Source organism: Dunckerocampus dactyliophorus, chromosome 1, assembly GCF_027744805.1.
Source record: "Dunckerocampus dactyliophorus isolate RoL2022-P2 chromosome 1, RoL_Ddac_1.1, whole genome shotgun sequence".
NCBI classification, from domain to species: Eukaryota; Metazoa; Chordata; class Actinopteri; order Syngnathiformes; family Syngnathidae; genus Dunckerocampus; species Dunckerocampus dactyliophorus.
The window spans coordinates 29,929,465-29,956,077 of record NC_072819.1 but is presented as its reverse complement, the minus strand read 5'-3'; the positions used below and the strand labels follow the sequence as shown (position 1 = coordinate 29,956,077).

The following is a 26,613-nucleotide window of genomic DNA, read 5'->3' as shown; positions in this document are numbered from 1 at the left end:
GTTCTACAGCTTGTTTTGTCTGAGGTTGACAATAAAGAAAGTTATATTGTGAAATACCATCATTTTGCCTTGCCATCCTTTTGATCCCACTCATATGCAAAAAATACTACAGAATGGAAGTAGGACTACCTCAAGTTCTCAGGTATTGGACAGGTGTGATACGACAGTGTGCACGTCTGCTGGGGCTCACAGAGGTCCAAGGAATGCTCAGGTCGTTTGTGTGTATGCTCCGACACTTGAAAAATAAACATTGGTCCTGGGCCATGAGATGTTGTCTTTAATGGAGAAAAATTGTAATTAATCAGCCAAGGGATCCCACTCTTGATATGAAGTTTTGTAGTCGAAATTTCTGTTAGCGGTGCAATCAATAAAACACGAACATAGAACATTTCGATGATGTATTTTTATTCAAGAGACCATTTACAACTGCCCTTAAGGCCCAACACTTGCTTGAGCAGATTAAATGAATGAGAACATAGCGTACTGATCAAACTTATACGCCACTCAAAACAATGACAGCATGCTGTCATGAATATATCACATGAATATATCTCCTTGCCTGTCACTGTGAGTTTGGAGACAGGAGAGGCAAGGTCAAATACTGTATGTCTGCCCGCAGACAGCAATAGTCACTCAAATCATTTTCATGTGGAATTTTATGAGTAAAACAAAGGATTACATTTTGCCACTACATTGTCTTCACACCTGTTTGTCTCTCTTTGCAGGCATCACAGAGACAATCGCCCAGCTGGCCTCAGGCTGGGTTACGGACAAGAACCTTTTCCACAAGTGTCACTACCACAAGGCCTACTTGATCCTCTGCGGCCTGATCAACCTACTGTCCCCACTGGCGACCTCCTACATACTGCTCATGGTTTACGCTGTCTTCTTTGCCATCTTTTGTGGGGGATACATGGCTCTGCTGCTGCCTGTTCTGGTGAGGAAGACAACCAACCACAACAGGATTCACCAGTACAGGCTTTGAGAGCTTATCTATCCACATGTGGCCCTATTGATTTGTATAATGTACAATTTAGTAGGGAAGCATGACAGACCTGCAGTGCTATACAGTATAGTAGATAAACACATGAAGGTATCTGAAACTAATACAAACCTGTAAAATGTAGACCGCCACAAATGTATTCTACTGAACATTTTCAGGATTTGGAAGTGGATGAAAGCACAGTGTTAGTAGTAATAGTAGTAGTTACTCTACCTTGAGGGATTTGCATTGATGCATTAATACAAAGTTCAAAATTAAAGAAGAAGATACAATTTTGGGCCCATGTTGTGATAGATACCAAACACTGATGCATATGTACAAAAATTGTGACCAGTACACGAAGAACAGTAGATCCAATAGGAACAATGCATTTAAAGGGGTGTGAATTTTTGTATGGTAGTGCAACCCTTTGTATGAGCTACATTACCTAGCTACATTACCTAGCTGTATCGATGTCCATCACTATTGTTGAACTTCAAAGCTGATGTGTGTAAATATTAGGGATGAGCCGGATACTCGTTTTACTGTAGACGAGTATCCTTTACGGATAATGCATTTTTGCCGAATACGAGCATGAAACGAGGACAATTCATCATTATCCGTAATCGGGATGAAGGCAAATCTTCATTGGGTAATAATGTATGTATTCACTCTTCACGCTCTGTGATTGGCCTGTCACACACAGCGACTGCCCCTCCCTAGACAAGATTCACTAGCCAGAGGGAGAAACCATGCCTCTCACGCACAGGCACAATACAGACAGTGACTCTGCTTGCTTGGCTCGACTCCAGCTCACATTCTCTATTTTGCTCTATTTCGGTTTGTATGATATTTCAAGTTAGTTAGTACACGGCGCATTTGACGAGACAGAGCTGTAAACGGCTCATGGTGCGTCGGTCACTGCCGGTGTTTTTTTTTTTTCCGTCTGCTTCTAATTTGGCTGGTGATATAAGGGTCAGTTGGAAAACTTTGCTTGTAGTACTGAAAGCGGTGCTTTTGAGAAAACTACAGTGAACAAAGCTGACAGATTATTTCCTTGTTTGCCATCACTGGATGTTTGCATGAATCAATAAAAAAATAATTGAATAATAAAGTTTTACAGATTACCTACACACATTCACAGTACACGTATAGCTGAATAATAAACAATAAATATAGCAACTTCTGATCAATCCGTGTCAATTTCAGACTTAAAATAATGTACCGATTTAAGCCCCGCCCATTCCTAGTACAGCTACAGATACAGATAGTGGTGTACTTGCTCATCCCCGGTGAATATCACAAACATAATACGTCTGCTTTCATGGATGACTAAGGATATATTAACACTAAGGAAAATATTCATATTTGAGAGGCTGAAATCTACAGAGCTCCTAAGGGGACATGATTAAAAAAAAAAAGCAATCCCCAGAAACTGTTGGGAGATCCCAAGAAATTTTTGGGAGATCCTGAGAAACTATCACGCGAGATCCTCGGAAACTTTTACGAGACGTTTTTCAAGCCTTTGTTTACTACTGCTGCAACGACGCTGAAGCTGGCTTTCTGATTCACAAGTTTCCGATTTGGCACTTAAGAGGAAATTTAAGGTGGAATTAACTTAATGTGCATTGCAACTTTTTGTCGTGACTGTTTTTTGTGATGCGTCTTATTGTGAAAAGATTTTAAGGTGTTACCTTTTGCCTGGCACCCACTATTGTATTTGTGAAACTTTTATTTTATTTGGGAAAATGCAATGATTTTCAGCATCTGAAAACACAGAGAAATTTGCCTTTATTGCACAGTCGCAAATAGAATAAAGGTGTCATGGTGAATGTTTAGCCTCTGTAGGATAATCGAGTCCAGATTTGAGAAGTCTAGGTAGTAGTGGTTTTTGAACTGGATCGGGTTTAATGTCACACTACATATTAAGTTCATTCCACCTGAAAATGGAATCAAGGCTGATGAATTGGAAGCTAACTTCAGCTTTGTAAAATCATCTTCAAATGTCTCTTACTTGCATAAAAGCCATATTTACTTGTACAATAAAGAACATGTTTTATGTCTTTATATTTGAGGCCGATCTCAAAATAAAATTCTATAAAGCTCTCCCATGGGTTCCATTGTTTAAAAAAACTACCGGTAAACAATGGCGGACCCGGAAATACCGTAAGTAAACAAAGGCTTTAAAAACGTTCTCCGGCTCTTGCAAAAGTTTCTCTGTTTTTTTTTTTTTCATGTTCCCTAAATGCAGGGGTGTCAAACTCAATCTCAAACTCAAAACTCACAGCCTACTTTCGGTCACAGGATGAACGGAAATAATAAGAATAGTATTTACTATGGTAAGATTTTGAGAAAATGTTACATTAGCACTGACAAATAGATAAGAAAGCAGCCCACATACCCTTTATCCCTGTGAAGATGTCACAAGGTTAGAACATGGTCATAAATTAACTGCACTGCTGTATAAGACACAGGGTTCAAAGTTTAGAAAAAATTAGCAACTTATACACATGAAATTACGGCAATCGAAACCCAAAATAGTTGTTGATTAATTGGATGATTCATCGATTAATTGTTGCAGCTCTAATGATACACATCTATTTATCTGGAATTTTGAAATGTCAAAGCTGTAGGAACCCTGTAACTATACAGTAGCACATTTACACATGCTATTGAATGAAAAGGCATGTCCAAACTTTTGGTTGCTACTGTAAGCAGCAGTGGCTTCCAACTCAAAGCTACTTGTAGAGTCTTTAAAGTCAAGACTAGAACGCTGATGACAGAATAGTAATGAAGTGTCATAAAACTGGTGTGACGGAACTTGATAATACATTTCAGATGAGTACAATGGGTTGTTTTCTTACAAGAGTTTTTGACCTTGATAACCAGAGCCTGGTATGTCCACTAGACGCCAACGGTCAAAGAATGAATGCGTGTTCAATAGCAGTCAAAAGTTTGGAGATGCTTTATTATGTTATTGTATGAGAAAACTGTGTAACTTATATTTCTTTAAACGGTACATTACATTTTTTAAAATTATGTACTCGGAAATAATTGGATCATTCTTGTCAAGTCCGTTCTTTTAGCATGACAATGGCTAGTTAAGATTACTCAGGGTTATCGGATTTAAAGTGAACATCAAACTCAGAAACAAAAGATCATGTATTTTGTTATGCAATTGTTGTCCACTGTGCAGAGTACACAGCAAGATGTAGAGTTGAAATACTGTAAGATATTAAGCATGTCTGACGTTTAAAGATTACATCAGCAGTTAAATGTTCCTGCACACGTTTTCCGTAAGTTACAGACTGAGGGTTCAGACTATTATCAGTGAAGTTGTGGCACACGTTTGTGCATTATCAAAGCTCCTAATCTGGCAGATTCACTCACTGTGCTGAAGGACTTTTGTACCGTGTCAAGATGAAGTGGCCACCTTACATCATATTGGTTCTCCTTAACGCAGACCATTCCAGATGTCTCTAACTGTGCTATGAATGCTAAAACATCCTACAGACAAATATGTGATGCAATTTGGGAGAATTAAAGTGTCATTTCATATAGTTTCAAAGCTCTTCCTCCAGAAACCAAATCCCCAAACATATGCCCACTCAGCCTTAAATGACAGTTACTGACAAAAGGTATTGCTGTTATCGTAGAGGCTTGAGATCCTTGTGCAGATGGCCCTCGGTCATAAGATGTATTTACTGGAAAACCATGATGATTAATCAGACAAGTGATCCCACTTCTGACACCACATTTGTAGTAGTTTGTAGTAGTGAAAATGTATCTTAGTGGAGAGACCAGTTTAAAAAAAAAGATCATTACAAAATGAAAATTATGGGGTTTTTTTCTTAGTTTTGTTCAAAAGAGTAGTAGTCAGGTCCCTTTACTCACTAAACCTGAGTGAATGAGAGAGAACAGAGTACGTGTGAAAAAAATGTAAAAGCAGATAATTATTATCTGCAAATAAGAGACTTCTGAAGTGATCTCAAACATGTACATTTTAAACTAATTAATTATCGTGCATTATTTCATTGTAAAAAAACCCTGATAAATTGCTCCAAAGTATAAAGGTTAGTTTCAGAATAATGATGATTGTGCATGTTTTGACATGAACTGCTCTTACTAAACAATCCAGGGAGCTAAAAGGTAGCTTGTGGTTAAACATGCTTCTCCTCCCTGCAGGTGGATCTCGTTGGGGAAGAGAAACTCAACAACTCCATGGGCTTTTCCATGTTCTTTGTCGGTGTGGGTTGCCTCACTGGCCCTCCTTTGGCAGGTGAGTCTTCCATCACATGCAGACAGACATGTCTGATACGTGCAGGGCTTCTACTTCATGCGGCACGTGTCAAAGAGCTTAGCCTACATTTGTTAGCCACAGATATGTTCCAAGTGTTTTCTGTTTTTTTTAATGAACATATTCTCACAAAGTCTATCCCAAGCATCCATCTGACTAATGTTAGCAGCAGACTGGAATTTTGAGGGTTTTTTTGGGTTAAGAGGATACTAGATCAAATTTCATTTTGCCTCCAAGCAAGTGAAGCTCTTAGAATAACGACATTGTGCTCCTGGTTGGATTTTAGTCACATTGTTGAAAGTGATGACGGACTGCCTTTATTGGTTGCACAGAACTGCATTCTTTTAGACAGGCATCCACTTTTTCCCAGTGTCTGGAGCCTTTGTTTCTCTTTGAATGATACTTTTACAGGAAGCTAGATAATAATAATAATAATAGTAATAACTGCAGTGACATTACTCATCTGCATAATGCTGGATATGGTACTGTATGTAACTGACACCCATTATAGGGCGTCACAACATTAGATATACTGTACATGTATAGGCTCATTAGAGCCAATGCAAGAGCTGTAGATTTGTGGTTTGGTTAGGGCTAGGATTAAAATTGGGGCTTTGGTTAGGGTTAGGCTTTATGTTAGGGTTTAGGTTAAGGGTTGTGGTAAGGATTTAACTGACGCCCTGACAAAAATGTTATATCTGTTACCTCTTTACATGATTGGAGTAGATCCAATTTCAACAAAGTAACTGTACTTTTACTTAGATACTTTATATTAAACCTCTTTCCCGCTCTGATTAACAGTGATATCCTCCACCTGGATATGCAAGGTACTTCCACAGTGCCAGACAGCCCATGTAAAAGCAACTGGTGTATTTTAAGGTTAAAATGTGATGAATGATCCCTTCAGGGTAGTTCGTAAATAGCATGTGTCTCTGTTTAAACATTGCTGCAGCAGAACATGCCATCGGGCAAAATATGCTACCTTTTTTCCGCCAACAGGCCTTAACATGATTCTTTTTGCAGACACCTCCTGTCATCACGGCTGTCTGCAGTTTTTAAATATCTCTGCGAATCTTTTTAGCATGAAGGAAAATGAGAAATAATGTAGTGATTGAAGAACAATAAAATGAACTGCCATTGTTATATAGTAGTGCTGTTTTTTCTTACGAGCTAGTAGGCGATATGCATTTTTATCACTGGTCCATGATCAGGTTCATTGTGTTCCATGAATTCTGTCTAGCAACAAGCACTGTGTGCAAGAAAATGAATCTGAGCAATTCTGCTGATCTACTTTGCGGCTGAATTAAATGAATTGTAGTTCTCTAATAATTCACAAATTTAGAAGACAAATTGTCATTTAAAAAGTCACATCAGTAAGAGAGAAAGTAAGCGACCTAAATATATTCATAAATATTCATTGTAATTGAGTAAGCTAATTGTGTTTTTCTGTTTTATGTCCACGATCAGGCTTCTTGTACGACTACACGCAGACTTACGATTGTTCCTTCTACCTGGCGGGGCTCTGCTACCTACTCTCCTCCGTCTCCCTCTTCATGGAGCCGCTGGCCCAGCGCTGGAGGGCAAGGAAGCGCCTGACCAGGGCCAAGAGAGCACAAAACAGCTGTAAGACCAACGGCTGCTTCACCCCTGACCGGCTGCAGAACGGCGTCGTGTAAAGGGGCGCCACATCCCGTCTTAGGCCTCCAATCTTAAACCAGCATGCTCACGACTCACCACGGACTCCATGTGACTTGTAAGTCAGGGACCTAAGTGACCCTCAATTCCTGCAAGCAAGCTCAAGTGGAGGAAAAAGATCATTGTGACCACAGGAAGCTAATGGGACACTGGTGAAATGAAATAAGCCAAACTCGTAGTTGTTAGAAATATATATATATCACTATAATGTTCTTATCAGAGGCATGAAAATGCATCCAGCACATTTTGAATAGTAGCAAACTATAGCCAACTCTTTGCCTAAACACTACTACTCTTGCCTTCCACTTATTCTTCAATTCAGCTCTTCTTGATATAAGCTATGCAAACGAGCTTCATACCTACTTTTCAGCTACCTGCAAGGTTGCAGAAAAAGAACACAACCACATATCCTTACAAAAAGCACTTGAGTTTTTAAAAGCCTTTAACTGTTACAGTAAACCTGTACTGGCAATGAAGCACTTTGGGCCAAGTTGTAACTGTATGCTGCATGACACCATCAGCAACCGCTATCAGTGACGCACCATGTATGGTATAGTAAGCTACAAACAGCACACAAAGCTACAAAAAGTGAAAGAACATAAGCAGAGGCAATAATGCATACATGTTTTATATATCCTTCCACATTATTACATTCAAACTTGCCTCTTTACACAAAGTTTAAACTCCCCTTGCACTGAATCTTAGTTTTTGTAACCATTCTCACCACCACATCATCATAACTCTCCCATCCTACCCCAAAGTATTTCATACGTCACACACAGGTCATGCTTTGTGCTGGATATGCCTCCGGTTAGAAATCTAAAGCCCAAGTTGAGACTCGCTGTTATATCTCCAACTGTCTGCCTAACACTTAAGATGAAATTTCAACTTGGACAACCTCTCAATCGTCAACACAAATACTGACATTCCAAAGTGACAACCAGCACTATTTCAGTCGCTCCTTTTCCCCCTGACGCCTGACCTCCTTCTGGACTTAGACTGACCATGCGATATTGTCTGAAGCTTAACTGGCAGTATCCTAATGCGGCTCTGTAATGAGTCTGGTGGATGCCCATCATCATTTTGCTGTTGGATAAAGATTTGGGACACACCATTCTTCTTTACAAATGGTATTTTGTAGCATCACATAAGAAAGCTGCAGTTTATGGGGACTGTTTTGAGGGCACGCGCCCCCACTCCAATTTGCGCACATTGCAAATATAGCACAGACATAAAACTACAAGCACACATGCGCTGAAGTATGCTTGCTTAAATATGTGAAGATAAGCCTGAGGGGCTAGGCATTTCTGTAGATGTGATCACAACTTTATTTCTGGCCAACTGTCATACAAAGATGCATTGCCCATTTAAATCACAGTCTCAATATACAGCGCTGCAAATAGACTGAAGTGGATGTGCACCTGCAGGCCACTAATGTTTGCTGGTGCTCCTGATTATTATGCAAGTCTTACTGACTCTGGACTGGGTTATTTTTTTTATGCCTTCAGGTTATTTTTCTTTATTTCTTATTTGTTCACCAGTTTGCCTTAGCGGGTCCAGAGCAGTACCTCTAACTTCCTGTGATGTCAGCCAAAGACATGGTAGAAACCTGCCTGCAGGCTTACTGAAGCTTATTACACATGTACAGTATATATCAGGTGAGACAGACTTCATTATGTATGGCATGGACATGTTTTGTTACACTGCCCTCTAGCGGCAGATGAGGGCTTCTACTCAAAGAATGCCAGCTCAATTAGTGCAACATTATTCCCCCTCAACTCACTTCCACAATAGTGAGCTTGGCTCTTTGTATTGTTTCAATCACCACAGTCATGCACAAAAGCTCTTTTGGCTCACGTGTTGCATTCACTACCACTTTTGCCTCCTCTGTGGTTGAGGGCCAATCCTGATTTTGTACTATGGAAGTTTGCTGATGCTTTAAAGGTGTATCTTGCTTGCTTGAATATTTTGAGGAACTGTAACTTTATGCATTTTTGGAACACCTCTGATAAGAAGTTGCAGTTCAGTCAAACTGTGTTTTTTTTGTTTTCTGGCAAAGGGGTGACATGCTCTTGAATTCTGGCTCATTGATTTGTTAACTATGTTCGAGTGTAGCCAACTATGCCTAACCAATCGTAGAGATTTTGTTCCAAGCCCTTCAAAAGTTCATTTTAAGCCTTGTAACAGTGCACAAGTCACCTGAAATAAATTGACATGTGACTCAAGTTTGCTCTTGTGTGATTCAAACAACTCAAAACACAAATGAATCAGGACAATATAAAATCTTATTAACTTGCAGATTTTATTTACATATGTTTTTGACAAAATGGTACAAAACATGAAACAAATCAGCAATCAACTTACCTTGTAGGCAAGTATGTTTCCTGTTGTAACAGTTAAGTGTATGTGTAGTGGACAAAAACAAAAGAATATATTTATGGTACTTACAGCAGATGACCTCTGATGTTGTGTTTAATGGCATGGACACAGCGGCCTCTTCTATGGGTCTCTGTGAAAGAAACACAGCATGTAAAATCCTTGTAAATTGGACTGCAAGCCCCTAGTGGTTTGTTAGTGTAAGTGCACTGCAGTGTTCGGTGGAAAAATTGTTGCTGTTTCTTCCTGTTGTGGTCTGATGTTTACAGCAGCAGATTATGTGCACAATAATAAGTACACTTAAAAAAAATCGAATAAAATCCAGCACACGCTGTATAGAAAATTGTACCTGCACAAATTCGAGTTGTGATTGACACTGCCAAGGGGTATTTACCTAACAATATGTTTATTATTGCACTGTATATTGTACAGTGGTGTAGAACTGCACCGTGTCACACTTAGACCTATTCCTAATATTTTGGTTCCAGCATTTGGTAAATAACATTCAAAATATTAGAAAAACCTCTGCATGCATGCAGAGGTTTTTTTTATCATGATAACAACATACACTAACAAGTAAACAATGCCCTTCAGACACTTGCAACATATAAAGTCAAAGCCGATGTGTAAAATATGTCTCTTAATGACTTCAAACCCTAAAATAACCTGCTCAGGCTCCTATCTTCTGAAATTAGTAGCAGTTGACATGGTTGTGCATCCTATGCCCTCTTTCAGGCCTTAGTGGCATATTGACTCATACAAATCACGTTGGCTTGCACGTGTAGATTCCAGTCGACACAGCAAATCCTGAGGCTGAGTTATTCATCAGTGACTTGATTAAGTTAGCAGCAGCTGCAGTCACAAAATGGAACCATAACCAAATCCGGACTAAACCTAAATTCCTAATTCTAAATTCTGATATGTTTGTTTTGATTGATACAATATGAGAGATGAATTTAACAATATGCTAGTTGTTGTGGTTAGTTTGCAGTGGTGTATTTTTGTGTGAATCTACTGGACATCCTGAGAGCTGATTGCCATATTTTAGCAGAACAAGCGGGGCACAACAGCTCTCAGTATGATGCATCAGTTTTACACCACTGCATACTATTGTTGTATGTACTTTATTTATCCCACAGCGGGACCTACAACCTACTACAACCACAACAAACATATTGTGAGCATTATCATCTTTGCAAAGGCAGAATTTTGCACACAGCTAGTGTATTGCATCATTACATTGTAAGTAAAAGTCTTAATAATGCTGTCAGTCCACTAATAGTGTCTATACTTTTTGTCACTGATGTACATGTGGGTGAGGAATTGGAATTGTGATTGATGCCAACCATTGCAGTCATACTCACCAGAGCTGCCTGGGCTAGTGATACAGAGCTAGCAGGTAGCATTGTCCTCCTTACTCACCCCTCCGCTGTTTAGACTCTTGCTGCCAAGTAGTGGTGTGAGTTGTCTGTGCAGTGAGTCATTGACAGTGTTGTGTAATCTGACTGCAAGCTGGTGCTCCACGCTCCTGAAGATTGGCTCCTCCTCAGCACCAGGCACAGTGTTGGCTTGCAGACTAATACTACAAGATTGATGGCAATGGGAAATGTTGGGAAAAAGGTATTTCCTGCATTAAAGATAAAAAAAAAGGTGTGTTTGCAAGGCAAACTCCTACAAGGCAGCAGGGGGGTCCTCAGTGTGGGTTCCTTTCCTGCTGTGTAACAAAAAAGGCTTGCATATATTTGATCTCCATGCAAAGCTTCTTCATTAGCACGTCAGTGGCGGTAAATATTCCTACAGCTGTGAGGGTGGAACATGCTCTTCCCTGAGCAAAGCAGTGTGTCACTTCAAATCAATGGGCAAGTATGAGAAGACACATCAGCCTTTGGTTCAGCCCAGCCTCTGCAGCAAGGCAGGGGGTTGCTAAGGATACTGCAAAGGCATCGCCCACAGCCTCCTGCGTGGATGGTGTGGACTCCTTCCCAGCTCCTTCTCAGAAACAGGACCAATGCATGTAATAACCACCAAGAGAAGGCGACAGGTGTGTTGTTTCCGGCCTGCTCCTCCTGTGCTAGACCGCTGTCTGAATGAGCCAATCACAAGAAGGAAGTGGGTCTCCTCCAGGTGTCACAGGTGGTCAGGAAGTGATGATGGTGCAACAGGGTGTCACCCACCAGGGGAAGTAATTTACGGCGTGCAACCTCTATGCAAAGAGCGATCCTCAACCCAAACCGGGGCATGTCTCCTCGCTGGAACTAACAAACTGGAAGTTGCCTCCCTTTTTCCTGTGCGGCAACAACATTTCACATCTCCTGGGAAATACAACAAGGCACGGCCGTTTTGTTTCTTCAATTCACTTCCATCGAAGAAACAGGTTTCCCTTCAAATGAACAATTTATTGACAATCGGTCATATTAAGTGCCCAGATGCACTTGCAGGTGAACAGCTTGTCGCGGCCTCTCCTTTGCCATGACATCAACGTGTACAATTTGCCCACTTTAAACAGAAGTCAGCACACGATGCAGAGAAAGGCTACACAACTTAAAAGTAGCCTCACCGACACGTTGTCGTCATGGAGCGAGCGTGAGCTCCAAACATCAAGTCCTCACATGTTGATGCTTCCAATATATATACCAGCACAAACGCTGCGGTAATGACTCCATACATACAATGCTGTCAACAGGATTCAGTAAGTAGGCCATGGGGTGGGCTTGGCTAAAATCAAGTGTAAACTTTAGACTTCTAAAAAAAAAAAAAAAAAAGTCAATTCAAACAGGAACTGTTCAGGTAGTTAAAATGACACAGACCTACTTACTGAACAAACAACAGGTTTGGATCTTACTCATACTGGTTTTGATTCTTTTAAGGACCGTTTCAGGTTTCGGAGCAATAAATCAAACAAGCTGTCAAAATGTCAACACAAATTTTCTAAGATTTTTTTTTTTATCCACATCTACTGTTGTAGTTTATAGATTACACATGACACAGCCATTTCTATATAAAAGGTAGGGATGCACAAAATAAGCATGAATTAAAAATGTGAAAACAGGTTAGTATTTGCATCACTATGCAATGCATGTTGTTATTGTGAGCTCCAAAGTATGACCACTTGCACAGTCTAATAAGACCCAATACGAGCACTATCCAAAGATAATATTGTACAGTTTTGAATTATTCATAGATTGTTTTGTAGTTGGCAGGGGTTTCGAACTGCACTGCGCTCATATTGACCACTGCTCCTAATATTTTGACCCTCTCATGTTGCTAAATAAGGTAACCAAACTCAATATGATGCAGTGCAGTTCCACACCAGCGCAAACTACAACCAGCATAGCAGGCATACTGTTAAACACTTACATGACCTTGTCAGTCATAGCACTATTTAGTAAATGCTGAAATTCTGCTACAGCAATTGTATTGTGCATCGTGTCTGTATCTTTTTACATTGTGCACGCAGAAATTGTTTTGACCAGTCGATATACAGTATCTGCCCTCAGTTCTAACACTGAAATTGTACGTTAAAAATACTCATCAATTCTTGAATAATCTTGTGTATTGACTCCATTGCCAATTCAATTTACAATTTATCTTAAACATAAGAGCTGCAGTCTGTATCATTTTCACATATAGACCCTTAGATTACAAACAGACATTCAAACATGTCCCAACTCTGCGCCACTCAGCTTATTAAAAAGAATGTAAGTGTGGATAAAGGAAAGGTGGTATTTTGGAGAGGGAAATTGTGACATGTTTGAGCTTTGAAACCACTTAGGTTCTTTGTTAAAATATTTTTACCAAATTATTCCCTATAGTTTGTTGTACATGGAACTTGGAACTTGGAAGTATAGAACATGCAGACCTTTGTGTCCGTCAATCCTTCCTTCATTAAGTTTTAATAATTCCAATTATAGAAGAAGTATAATGAAAAGGGTGTGTTCAAGGCCCCCTTCATGTGTAGACACAATAACATGAGCTATGGGCCAGAATCACTGAACACTGTCAAGGACATACCCACTTTACAATTTTCAATGTGATTACCCAATGGATGAATGAAGTCTCTGTTTATCTCATTCACATTTGTTGATTTATTACAGAAATGTTATTGTGTGCACTCCTTTCATTGTTTTAGACTGGGATAAATACTATTTTAACTAACAGTGTTCAGTGTTCGATTTGTTTAATAACCAAATCCTACCCCTTTTAAAAGTATTTTAAATGAATCACTGCATGTTATTTTTTTTCTTTGGGAGGTATGATACGCGCTTATCAAAATTCAAAAACCACACACCTTTTGTTTGCTAGCAGGAAGGGAAGTGTTTGTTGTTTTAGTTGTTAACATGGCAACATACAACATTCAAGAACCATACTAGTGTACCCCATAATGTAAAACACACAGCATGCAATGGTTACTGACATAGAGCCTTTTTTTTTTTACACTTAGTGTGTTTTTGCTTGATTTAAGATGCTCCTCTGACCACAATCATGACCAAATAGTCCTCTTCGCTTTTGGCCAGAGCTTTGGCAGAGGAATCAAGGAACTGCTGGGAGAAATCACAGGGAGGGAAAGCATGTAGAACCCCTGTGGTGTCTTTATCACGGCTCCCTCCCACAGGCAGGCTGATGACTCCTGCCGCTTGTTTTTGGTTGAGGTAGGACACCAGGTTGCGGAGTGGCCGCTGAGTTGAGATGGCGGGGTCAGACGCAGAATCCTCTGTGCTCCCGGGAACCGCCATGAGGATGGCGTAGCCGCCTGGCCCCGCTACTTTGATGCGCCGGGAAACCTCGTCGAGCTTGGGCTGGTCCAGCCGGAGACGCTGGGTGATCTTTAGTTCGCACACCTGTTTGCCTGTGGCCCCGTCCATGAGCAGATCGCTGGCAACGCTGTGGTCGCCTTCCAGCAGGTGCATGTTGGCCGGGAAGTTGCTGTTCTTAAGGAGTAGCATTCCATGCCAGGCAAAACTCAGCTTGGTGCCATCTGATTTGGACTGCTGTCCACTTTTGGAGGAGCTCTCGGAGCGATCCCTCTTTGCTGTGCCTTTGCCACCGTCGACTGTTTTGCGTTTACGTTCTCCGGCTGGTGAAATGTTGCTGTTTGATGGTCCCTTGTCAGGGAGGCTCTGACTTTTGAGTCTCCGTTCAGTTCCGCCCCGATCCAGGCTGTTATGGCGCTCTCGAGCAGGGGATGGTCTGTCACCCCGCAGCGGGCGCTCTGAGTCACTGAAGCGTCCATCTCTGCTGCTCCCTCCAGGACTGCCATCAGGTGAGGCACGCCTACGCCTTACTGTCCTGTCAGAGCTGTCAGGGGAGTGATCGAGGTGGCGCCCATCTTCCATTAAGCGCCGTTTGCGAGCCGGCTCTCGCCCCTGCAGCTCTCGCTCCAAAGACCATGGCTCTCGCACCCGCCGCTCACGTTCCAAGTGCTCCAGGGGCTCAAAGGGAGAGGCCCGTAGTCGCTCACGAATAGCCGGATTGGACCATTCTGCGCCAGGGAAGAGCTCTCTGTCCCTGAAGTGAAGTGGAGGGGGAGTCCGATCTCTGACCCTCAAAGGTTCTGGCGTGGCACGATGGACAAATGACTCAGCCACCATGTCAAAGGGTGGTATTGGGAGAGGCTGCAGGAACTGCTGCTGGTAACGATGCTCAGTGTCAGCAAAGTCAACACGAAGTCTTCGCTCTGGGCCCCCGAGAGGGAAGCCTCGCATGTGTGTGCATGCCGCCTGTGCAGCATCCAAACTCTCATACTGAATGTAGGCCCAGGTGTCCCCCTTCCTGTAGTCTATGGTCCTGATTGTGCCAAAGCGATCAAACTCTCTCGCAAGGGCAGCTAAGGGGACCCAGGGTCCAAGTCCACCCACCCACAGGCGCGTGGTGGGAGTGGCCTTGCCGTAGCCTATCTTTATGGAGTTGTGGCCCACTATTTTCCCAGACATGCTAAGCTTAGCACGGTGAGCCATGTCGAGGTTCTCAAATTTCAAAAAGCCATATGTGCTGGTTTGACCCCTTATGGGTCTTTTAATGTCCACCTCTGTGATGACACCAAACCTGTCAAAGGCTCTCCTCAGGTCGGCCTCAGTAACATTTATATCCAGGTTGCCCAGAAACAATGTCCTATTGGCTCTTTGGTCGTCCTCTGGTGAAATAAAATCCTCCTCACGGAAGGCGGCTCGCTCTGCAATAAAAGCTGGGCGAGCTCTGGCCTCGAACAGGGCAAACTCCCTTTCCCTGTCCAGTTCTCTCGGCAAGGGGGGCGGCGGGGGAGGGGGCAGCCGTCCCAAGGCCAGCTGCTGTAGTCGGTAGTCTCTATATCCGAGGCCGGTAGGCGAGAGGGGCCTCTGCAAGTGTCTGTGGCTCGGAGCAGCGCCGTATAAGTCCCTCTCCACAGGAGAACGACTTCTCCTCCGGTTAATGTACACCGCTTCGATCTTTAGCGGCCGGTCGTAGAGTACCAGCCGCCCCCTGGCATGTTTTGCAGCACGGGCGTCCTCCGGCTTCCTGAAGTTCACGAAGGCGATCCGCTCGTCGTTGCTGCGGCTCAGCTTAACACTCACGTCACCGAATTTCTTAAATTCGTGAAAGAGTCCATCTTCTACGTCCTCGTCGCTCAGCTGCGTGCCGAGGTCGCTGATTTTAAGGGTTTTGTACTCACTCTCGGCACCAGGCGCTTGGAGTCGCTGCTCCCCGCGGGACGTGCTCCTCGCAGAGGCTACGTCCAGCGACAGGCTCAGGCTGTGGTTTTTACTGACGGAGCTGACGGCGCCAGGCTGACAATTGTGGTTATTACCCGTCCGACTGTGTCCATCGAAGTCCCTGTCCCTTTTCTCGCCGAGCAGACTCCTCCTCGTTGAACCGTCGCTTTTCCCAGAGCTGTTTCCATTATTACTCCCACTTGAAACGGAAAGAGCCCCCATTTTCTTGCTGCTCGGGTGGCATCCTCCCCTGTCTCGAATGTCGTCCAAGGCCCGGGATCGTTTTTTCAGCGGCGACCGCTCTTTACCTTTCATTTCAGTCCACACGGAGCCGACCCTTGGTACGGCTGGGGCTTTACGGCTGCAATTCTGCAAACGATTGCAAAATAGTGTAGGAAAAATGTTGATATTCACTGTCTCTGCAGCAAAACAACAACGGTCGCCATTTTGTAAAGAGTTGCTTGAACGCCCGCCCCAAAGACGTGATTGGTTGAAAAAGTGGGCGGAAAAGTTTTAGACGTACGTCAATCAAGCAGCCTGTCGCTTGATTTAAAACCCACTATAAAGCAAAATAAAGACATGATCCAGGATTACCGTGCAATTCGTGTGTAATATAAAATAAATCATAATCTGGCCCGTCAAGCTTGTCAAATAACAATCATCACAGACCCACTTTTGATTTAAATATGTGTTACCACCGGCCAAACCAGTTTGTTTTTACATTGACAGAGGAACATTCAATGTCATATGACATTAACTAATATGGAGGTAACTGTGAGTAATATTTGTAGCTAGCAAATATTGTAAAAATGTATATACGTATAGTATGTTGATGGATGTATGGATGGTGTTGGAGTTAATGGGAATAATAAAAACACTGCTTTTTACATACCACTAGATGGTAGTGTTTAAAGAGTAATTGTGTGAGTGCTGAGGTAGTTCAATTAACTTAATTGTGCCTTCAAAACATTTTCTTTGCTTGGCATTTAACATATTGTAAAGACATTGCTTCATTCTGATACAATCAAAGCAAAAAGATTGTGTTGTTTTGTGGGAAGAAAAGCAATAACATTTCCATTATGTCATTCCTGAAGAGGCCCTATACTGCGCACAGCCTCTAGGGGTCATAGTTGCATGGGGTCTCCATACATTTTCACCGCAATGATGTGCTGTGATTTATTAACAAGTGTTACAATCTACAATTAATTTTCTTTCAGTCTCAGCCTTTCATAGTTACATATGTTTATACTTTCATATCATTCTCAATGTTGTAATTAGGCTGGTGGTACTGATGACACATAGCTCCTGACTTTGGCTTTCCTTCAACATGAAAAAAGACCCAGGTAATCCCATGTAAAAATAAATAACAAAATCAAACCACCTTTTGGTATTTCTACAGCTTTTCTTCAGATGGCCATCTCATCAATCCCTACTGACAAGTCTTCTTATCTTCTCCACCTAATCTGGGATTCAATCAAGGGGGGCTGCGTAGCTGCAGTTAAGAGCTGCTGTCTCCCAGGGCCTGGCTGGAATTTGAGGTTGTGGGTGTGGAAAAGTGTTTCTATTGGAACCACATGTTATTGTCTCATGCAAAAGCTTGGCACACGCACGAGGGAATGGCAGCTTATCCACCCTGGCATCGTTGCCATCATGTTGAAAACAAAGTTAGTTGAACTTGGGCATGATTGGACTATACAAGGGAACTTGTTTTCTTTCAAGTGGACCAGTATTTTCAATTATTTTGAGTGAAATTACATGGACAATGCCATGCATTTCCCTCGTCCTCACGTCAGTTCTTCTAAATATCACATATGCAATTCCTCACTTTTAATAGTGGTATAGTATACTCTGCAGGTACTCCTTTTGATTCTGTTGAATTGCAAAATATTCACTTGTTCAGGTTTACTGATAATTGCACCTGTACTTCTAGCCATTGAATAGCTGAAAAATGTTTAATTTTGCTCCTTACTAACATGTCTTTTCAGGTCTTCAGCATTTGCAGCTGTTTCCAATGTTTTTGCTCAGTCTGAATAACACAGCTGACATAGACAAAGGCCTTTATTACTGGTCACACTATAATGCAAAACAGACATCGAACAATGATTACTAGAATAATAATTACAGGGTTTACTAACATTTCCTTTGGTCTTGCAGCAATGTGATATCAACCTTCAGTCGGAAACAAGAAATGTCCAGACAAGAATTTGTATTTTTTGGTCTCACAGTGCGCTTTGGCTTCATGCATTTCCAATTGCAAAATCTTCATAGTTTTGAAAAGTCTCCAAGTTAAGAAATGTTAAGAGGAAATATGGGAGTTGTACGCTGAGAGGGGTGTGTACATCTGGGACTGCGTACAGGTCAGGGATTAATATGCTTTGGCTCAGTCAGTGTATGCGGGGGAGATGACAGTGTTGTCATGTAGGCCAGGAGAGAATGCTGCCGGGATCTTTGGCTTTCATACGCAGTGCCATTAGGCCCGTGGGCTTGTAATCGGTCTCTGGACCCTCGATGGATGGAGATCCGAGGGTTCCTGGGAAGCCGTGGAGAGAATAAAGGCTGTTGATGCCTGGATGGTGCGGCGGGTGATGGTGATGGCTGGGTGATGTGGGAATGCCCATGAAGCCCTGCAGATTGCTATGAGGGTGAGGGTATGGACCCATGCAGGATGGGGGTAACGACTCATGTCCGATGACACAACCAGCACCCGAACCGCCACCTCCTCCTGGCGCCCCCGTCCACAGATTGCCCTGCATCTAGAAAAACACACAATTAGACATGTGGTAGGTAAAAGAACTATCTTGAACTATCTTGTTTTTAACACAGTGCTAAGATTTCAGCATTACATATTTTGAACAACTAATAAGAATATAAACTGTCTTTAACTTTTCACACAAAGCATGGTTGTATGCTGCTAATAAGCAGTGAACATTTATAAAAGACTGACATAGTGGAAACACTGACTAAACTGAGGTCTTCAATTTTCAAAAACACTTAGCAGGCCTTTAGGGGACAGCCCTAATTTAAGATCCACATAAGGCAAAAGAAAAAAAAATAATACATTTTCACTCAGTTGAGACTGATTTTATTGACCTACATAAGCTGGGCAAACATAAGAGATTCCTTTCAATATGACACAGTGCAGTTTATACCATTATAAATTACAAATATATTGGACACTGTCAGTCATTGTCATTGCAAATGCAAATTATTTGAGGATGCAGGTAGGTTTTTTATGTGAATTAAGTTTTTAGTTTACCCTGTAAGTACAGTACTAGCACAACGAGTCTGTGTACTGTTATTCTGGACTGCTACACCATAATCTAAAACTCCACCAAACTAGGATTTGTAAAACAGCATATTTATTATTAAAACATCTAGAACCCCAATACCTGCAAAGTCTGACAAGATATGCATTCCCTTTTTTCTAGGCGATATGATCCTCTGGAGGAAGTACTCAGTGACTACATCAACTGAATTTGATCTTTGTTCGTCTCAAGGATCATTCAAAACAAAGGAAAAGGTCAGTCTTTAGAAAGAGGCTTTGTCATCTGCCAAAAGAACATGGTGACAGTATAACAAACCAGCTTCACTGCTCGCTTGATTTGTAGTTCTAGATCATGGAAATGTAAACTTTAGTACTGTAAAGAAATACAAACATGACCGATTAATTAATTGTGATTTGTAATTTATTATTACAAATGATTAATAATAATTTATTAATCTGACTTAAAAATTCCTTTTCATTTAAATTCATTACATTGTCATGGCAGATCAAAAATATTGATATAACAAAAAGGTGGAATCATAAAGTCATTCACTGTTTCTTTACATTCCATTGTTTGAGACTAGTCCCAGGTGCTGCTTGCAGCCTTTAGTTTTGTCCACCATGGTTGAATATTGCTGTGTTCTTTTGTCAATCTCCAAATAATTGGAAAATAAAATAAAACATCTGGTCCATATAAAGCACTGAAGCTAACGCATCAAAAAACATTAAGCTCCTTTTTACAGCAAAGGCATATCACTCTACCTTCATTAATGGTGCCATCGGGGTGTTTTTGAAATGCAAATTTCCCACTTATTAATTCTCACATGCGACACCATTTTCACGTATCCTCTCCGCTACTTACCGCTCCTCACCTTGCCCTCCCAACTACAAAGGGAGCCAGCTTACAAAAAACAAGCACAAACATAATGACAGCCAATCAATGTCTACTTCAGGGTGTGACTGATCATTGTTTTACATTCCAACAACTCAAGCATAAGGAGCCCAGTGATAAAAACAGATTTTACAAAAAGGCAACTTGCATACAGAAACAGTAAAGTTAGAGATGAAAATTTAGATTAACACAATTTTAAAAATGCACTAAATATGATTAATTAATTAATCACAATTAATGCTGTAATTTGGCACCCCTAGTAATCATAAATTAATGTTGAAACCATATTGTGCAACTTGATAGGTGACAGTAAAATTAACATTATATAGCGGATTATTTGACCTACCTGGTAGGTGTCATGGCGAGGAAGAAGAGAAATATCATATGCTGTCGTGAAGTGGTTGCGGACCTCCTGTATCTTCCCATAGCGTTCCCGTTTCCTCCACTTGGCTCTACGATTCTGAAACCAAACCTATGAAATACAACAAAGTTGTATGTATTAAAAGCACACAGGAGAGCATGTGAAGGATACACTTCTCTTACTCCAAATAACACAAACCTGAACTCGGGCCTCGGTGAGCTCGGTCCTCAGGGCCAGTTGCTCACGAGCGTACACGTCTGGGTAGTGCGTCTTCTGGAAGACTTTCTCTAGCTCCTCCAGCTGGAAGGTGCTGAAGGTGGTGCGATTGCGCCGCTTCTTGTTTTTGCCCGAGAGGTCGATGGAGTCGGCGATGGAGTCACCCTGCAAGCCTCCGCCTGCCTCCTTCAACTTCCCACAGCAGTCAGTGCCCATGCCAGAGTAGCCCAGGCTTTTTAGAGCTCCTTTTTCTCTGACTGAAGAGTGCAAAAAGTGCATTTTTTGCAAACTATTTGGAGCACCATTAGTTAGAACATGTTTACTCACTAACCTATACACAGTATATCAATGCTTACTATGTCAAAAGAACAATACAACAACTGTATCAAAGATAATAAAGCTGTGACACAGTCAGAAATTCAACAATTCCACAATATGTTTATTGTGGCTATAGTTTGCAACAGCTGAACAGTAAGAGGTCTTTATAACATTTGGATTACTTAATTTTACTAATGTGTCAAAACAAGATTCCACTAAAACCGTAACATTTAACCTGAATGTTTTTGATACACTCGATTGCATACGTACGGGGATCCAATCTGCAGCCCAAGTATTGGCAAAACATAAGTGTTTGAATCAGTCCCATTCTGCCCTTTACATTAGTGCTGAGGGAGTATCTGGAAGTTTTGTTTGCTGGCCCACTTAGGAAAAGTACTTCACCCTCTGTAGTGTGTGTATGTTGTTGTCCAAATTCATGTCCCTGAGCTCCAAAATGAAAACCCTCCTCATTTATCTGCAGGAACCGATCAGGTGCCGTCGAGACATCTCTTAATTCAATCTGGGTCCAACAGAGAGCACTTTTCATTGTGGCCTTAATTTCCTCATGTCCATTAGGCACAACCTCACATTGCACTTCATGCTGAAAATATTCTCTGTTAATTGGGGCCACAGGATGTTTCACCCTGTTAAACATGCACCCACATCCGCCCTTGTATATGTCCCAATGTAACATGGCGATCTTCTTGAAATACCAAATAAAAGCTGAATCCAATATAAAAGGTACTTACATGTTTAGGTGTCATCATGGAAAAAAGACCGAGAAGAAAATATTACATGGTGCTGTAAAAAAAATAATACAAATTTTTCCGCAAAGTTTTTCTTGAAGGAAAAACTTTGAAATCAATGGAATCAAAAAATGAAATCAATTTGTGTTGTGTATTTCTCTGTCAACAAACGGCGAGAAACATCCAAATGATGACAGAAATAAAAAAAGGTATAAAATCTTAAATCTAAGAAGAAAATAAAATAACTATGAACATGCTTTTAAAGTTAGATTCCAAATGTAACTTTGCAGCATAAACTACAGTAATTACTCTGAAAAAATATTATTAAAAAAAAACAAAACACTGTCATTTATAAGTAAATATTTTAATACCAATTAAAGCCAGATAATGCTGCAAACTGTGATAAGGTGAGGAGATGGTGAGAGGGGTTTTCTTAGGCTACCTTGTCCCCAAGCTGTCCTCTGCAGCAGACAAAACAGGAAGACGGCTTTTTCTTTGAAGCCCAATGAACTCTTAGTCAAATTGAGTTACTCATAACAAATGCAGTGGTCAATGTGTGTGCGTAAGGGGGAAAATAGAGTATGTCTTCGTCTTTTTTTTTGGGGAGGGGGGGATAAAAGAAACAGGGTGTCTGTTGTTTTAAATAATGCGAGTAAAAAAATCTTTTCCTTTTTGTTTCTTTGGCAGTGAAATGAATCGCGTTGTTGTATATTATTCTGGACATATAGACCTTATCAGTACTCATATCCTTTGTTGCTTTGTGAAACCATCAACACCAACAAATAACGTTAAGAGAACACAATTCTTTGGGCTTCAGTTCAACATACACACTCCCTGCATTAGACAATCATTTTCAGGCCTGCAGTAAGTCCAACAGATAAAAATGTGTAAAAGATGTATTTAACAAGAAACTGAATCGCAGATCAAGGATGTTGCCTCAAAAATCAGATTTAGTTACGACACACCCAACTTGCTTGACCTTTAACCTCTTACACTTTAGGCAAGTGAACAATGGCATTTTTTAAAAATCACATTCCTTAAATCATTAGAAACATTTGTAAAATGCAACTTTGCAATGCAAAGCAGCAAAATTCTATACACATCTTTATAAAAAAAACAACATTTATGTCATTTGAATGTAACCCCTACACAGAAAGATGCAACCAGAAACCACAAGTCTATTTTTTTCTACATCAATTCCATGTAGGAAATGGATTAAATATCACTATACAGTATTTGTGTGATGTGCAAATATGTTGGGAACATTTCTATTCTGCCATACAGGACAAACTTAACAATGCCACATTCTGTTTCCTTGGTATAATTCATATTAGTAGTTTGCATTGGATTCTCTTTTGCACATCAAATAGTTCACGATTAATTATTAATATTGATGCATTTTCTGACGTTATCGAGAACACTTGTTGGCATAGTGCTTGCCATTATATTGCTTATTATCCATGTAATATATGAACCTCGTTGTATTGCATTTAAAAGTCAAATTCACTGTAAAGACAATGAAGGCGCTCTATTCTCTGATTTAATATTTTATAATGCAACTTACGTTCTGAGGTGACCTCGTAGAAGGGCGCCTTCCCTGTTATAACATTGGGCTTGTGGTCCTGGTTCAAACTGTCCAAGAACTTGCTGTGTTTGACCGGTGACTCGGGGCGGTTTGGCGGGACCACGTCGTGCGTAAAGTCGACCTCGCCGAAGCTCCCCACGGCTGCTACGGCATACACGTCCGAGCGCCCGCTGAGGCGATGAGGAAGAGGAGCGAGGTGCGCGGCTTTGTGCAGCTCATTGCACGGCAGGAAGGAGCCGCTGTGCTCCAGAGGCGGTGGGGAGCTTTGTGGCGTCCTCCTGCCGCCCTGCGAGGAGAAAGACAAACACGTCTCCGTCTCCATCTTCTATCCAACTCATGAGGACACTTTAGTCTCTGAAAGTGACTGGTCGCAGATGCTGAGGACGCCCGAGTGGGAGGTTTTTTTTGTTGTTTTAACTCTGAGTGAGTGGGTGGGATTTAAATGATCACACACTAAGAACCATGAAACTCTAAAATGTATGTGCGTATGTGTGTGTGTGCGTGCATTTCGGAATCAGTCTGATATAATCCGCCAAAAATTCAATCACGCGTGCTTTCTGTCCCTCCAATTAACCATTTATTTCCCATTTCATAAGATGTTATAGGCCAGGACAGCCACACTGCCACTCACCCTGCAATGAAAACTTTGAAAAATTTGTTTTTGTTTTACTTTTTTTCTTCAATTTTTATCATTTTATTTTGCTATCTTAAGTTGGTTTTCTTTATTTACATTTCATTTTATCACTATCCTCTTATATGTACAGTATATGTTTTATGACATTCTCTGTCGATGGTCTGTCTGTCTCTGTCTGTCGACGGTGCACCATCAAAACATCAAAACAAACCTTTTTAAAAAGACAAAAGAAGTCCAATGCAAAATATCTTATAAATAAAATGCAATAAAATAAAATAAAATATGATTAAAACATCTACCAAACTGGCATTTTCATTAAAGATATAATCTTTAAAATAACATTCACGGAGGAAACCTATACAACTTTTGGGACATAAGTGTCAATAATAACAATAATCATCATCATCATAACAATAATTCTGTGTCAAACATTTAATTCTGGGAAATGTTTGTTGGTTTCAACACAATTTTGATTTTAACATTATCTTAAATCATTTTTAAGAAATAGTGATTATGAATGTTTTTATTTAAAATTCAGAAAGTAAACAGAAAAAAACAGTACATGTGGCCCACAGTTGAAATCAATAAATGTGAGTGATGTCACTTAGTATTAGTAATAATAGTATTATATTTTCCTTCATTTTTTTATACTGCTGCTGTTTCTCATGCCACAATCATTCTGAATGTCATAACACTTCCCATGTTCACATAAAAGCTTTAAAAAAATATATAACATACTCAGCGCTACTTTGACTCAAGCAGCTTTGGAGACTCCCAGAAAATAATAAAAGCAGAAAACGTTTTCATGGCACAGATCAGCAGATGATTTATTAATTTCACCTTGCATCTCAGTCTGAATATGCTCAGCTTTCCACTGAGCTCTGAGAAAAAAGCATATCGATATTCTGTCATATTATCTCCAATCTAGACAAACTTTGTCCAAACACGGTGCACTTACCAAGCTGGGATGCGGTACGGTTGTTTTAGAGACATCTCACCATCTCTCCGGATACCTGAGGCTGCACGCCGCCGCTCAGCTGATGGACAAGTGTGTAAACAAGAGGTCCATTTGGGCTGAGAGGCCTCATAAGCCCCATTTGATTCAATTTGGAGTCCATCGGTGTATATATGGTCGAGATCTGCAGGCAAAAGACAGGCAATATACAGAGTTAACATGCATGGCACATGAACGACGGCTCCAAATAAGGACCTTAAGTTATAGGTTTTCTTTTAGTAAAAAGCTGACAAAGAAATGCAAATAACACTGAGATATTTCCTAAAAGAATCATCAAAGTGTTTACTGCGGAATTGCAAGGCTTCCCGACAGAAGAGGAAGACTTTATTTAATTTTAAATAATTAGTGTGGCCATATGACCTAATGGCATGTGTAGCATGACTTGGATTACCATGTTTGGGTCAGTAGAGCACAGAGGCTAAAAGAGAACACACTGTCATGTTAATCACAACCATAGTGCCACCTTTTTACTCTCCCACACGCGTGCACTTCCTCTCTGTAAACCTCAGCCCAGGAATTTGTCTAAACTGTTTGGCTGACCATTAAGATGACCACTTCATACCTCAGTTAGCGAGTAGTTTAAACATGCATACACACAGGAGGACACGGATACGTTTCTCAAATCTCGTGAAAAGCACGTCCTGTGTAGCCGCAGGCAGCAGAGCACTACTGATGCATAAATCCAGCTGAGTAAATCCATTCCAGAAATGCGGGAAGGGGAAGCGCGTCTCAAGTTGGAGCCGCCGCAGGTAACCTTCTTAATTTGAAGATAGTGAGGAGATGTGTTGGCCTTGGTTTGCTCAATTCCACTCCATGAAGCCCTGCTTTGAGAATTCCAAATTACAGGATAAAATAGAAATGAGTTATAGCTTCACAGTGGGATTAAGTGAAGGAAAACATTAGAAATCCACATCATCTTAATGCCCATATCACAAGCAGCGCCCCTCCTCTCACTGTCCTTGAGGCACGTCCTGGGCATGACCCTGCACAGGAAATCATTTCAGCCTGTTGAGCATCCCAGGTCGACCCCCCTTTGACTCCCGGCTTTGGGCACAGACAACATATCTAAAGGTGACCCTGCACTCTCACTGTGCACCCTGCATCCCCCAGGCTACAGAGCCACATCCTCTATAAGGCTGCCTGTCCTTCCAAGGGGACAACACCTCACATCCTCTCTTAAAACCAATAAGGATTTGGGTGTGTACATGCAGATACACCCAACTACCATGTGAGAGGTTAACAGAGCGCTGACCTTTGATAACTATCACAACCTGAGCATATAGTTGTAAGCTTGTATGAAGTACATCTCAATAAAGGCTGACCCGTATGCATCTGCATGGCAATCGTGGCCTGAGGCCTTTCCTCTCACATATACAGGGTGGCGATTCAACCTGAGGTTTGCATTAGAATAGGAGAAGGATAGCTAATTGAATTACCCGCCATGAATGCACAGAGATGATCCCATATGCAGAGATTGGGATTCTCTCAGAGGCCTCCCTCACGTCCTCCACTTCATATCCAGAAGCTGCACAGCCAGCTGAAGCT

The 26,613-nt window shown here is 41.2% G+C and overlaps 3 protein-coding genes across 6 annotated transcripts in view; 1 reads left to right on the top strand and 2 right to left on the bottom strand.

Annotated features, from left to right (window-relative positions):
- The window catches only part of slc16a4 (solute carrier family 16 member 4), a 49,440-nt gene extending 40,233 nt beyond the window's left edge, over positions 1 to 9,207 (top strand). For all 4 annotated transcript variants that reach the window (XM_054772556.1, XM_054772549.1, XM_054772565.1 and 1 more), the window contains 3 exons: positions 726 to 937; positions 5,168 to 5,261; positions 6,747 to 9,207. In XM_054772556.1, the coding sequence (XP_054628531.1) occupies positions 726 to 937; positions 5,168 to 5,261; positions 6,747 to 6,955 (515 nt within the window). In that variant the 3' untranslated portion in view covers positions 6,956 to 9,207. The remainder of the gene's footprint in view (positions 1 to 725; positions 938 to 5,167; positions 5,262 to 6,746) is intronic.
- A 2,518-nt stretch (positions 9,208 to 11,725) lies between these two features.
- On the bottom strand, positions 11,726 to 16,502 carry rbm15 (RNA binding motif protein 15). Its single transcript, XM_054772536.1, has one exon. It carries the CDS (start codon positions 16,349 to 16,351, stop codon positions 13,808 to 13,810), a length of 2,544 nt encoding a protein of 847 aa, XP_054628511.1. The 5' UTR covers positions 16,352 to 16,502; the 3' UTR covers positions 11,726 to 13,807.
- A 1,594-nt stretch (positions 16,503 to 18,096) lies between these two features.
- On the bottom strand, positions 18,097 to 23,778 carry alx3 (ALX homeobox 3). Its single transcript, XM_054783680.1, has 4 exons — positions 23,399 to 23,778; positions 20,753 to 21,027; positions 20,540 to 20,665; positions 18,097 to 18,789 (listed from the first exon to the last, which is right to left on the bottom strand). Exons 1-4 carry the CDS (start codon positions 23,739 to 23,741, stop codon positions 18,451 to 18,453), a joined length of 1,083 nt encoding a protein of 360 aa, XP_054639655.1. The 5' UTR covers positions 23,742 to 23,778; the 3' UTR covers positions 18,097 to 18,450.
- Between the last annotated feature and the right edge of the window lie 2,835 nt (positions 23,779 to 26,613).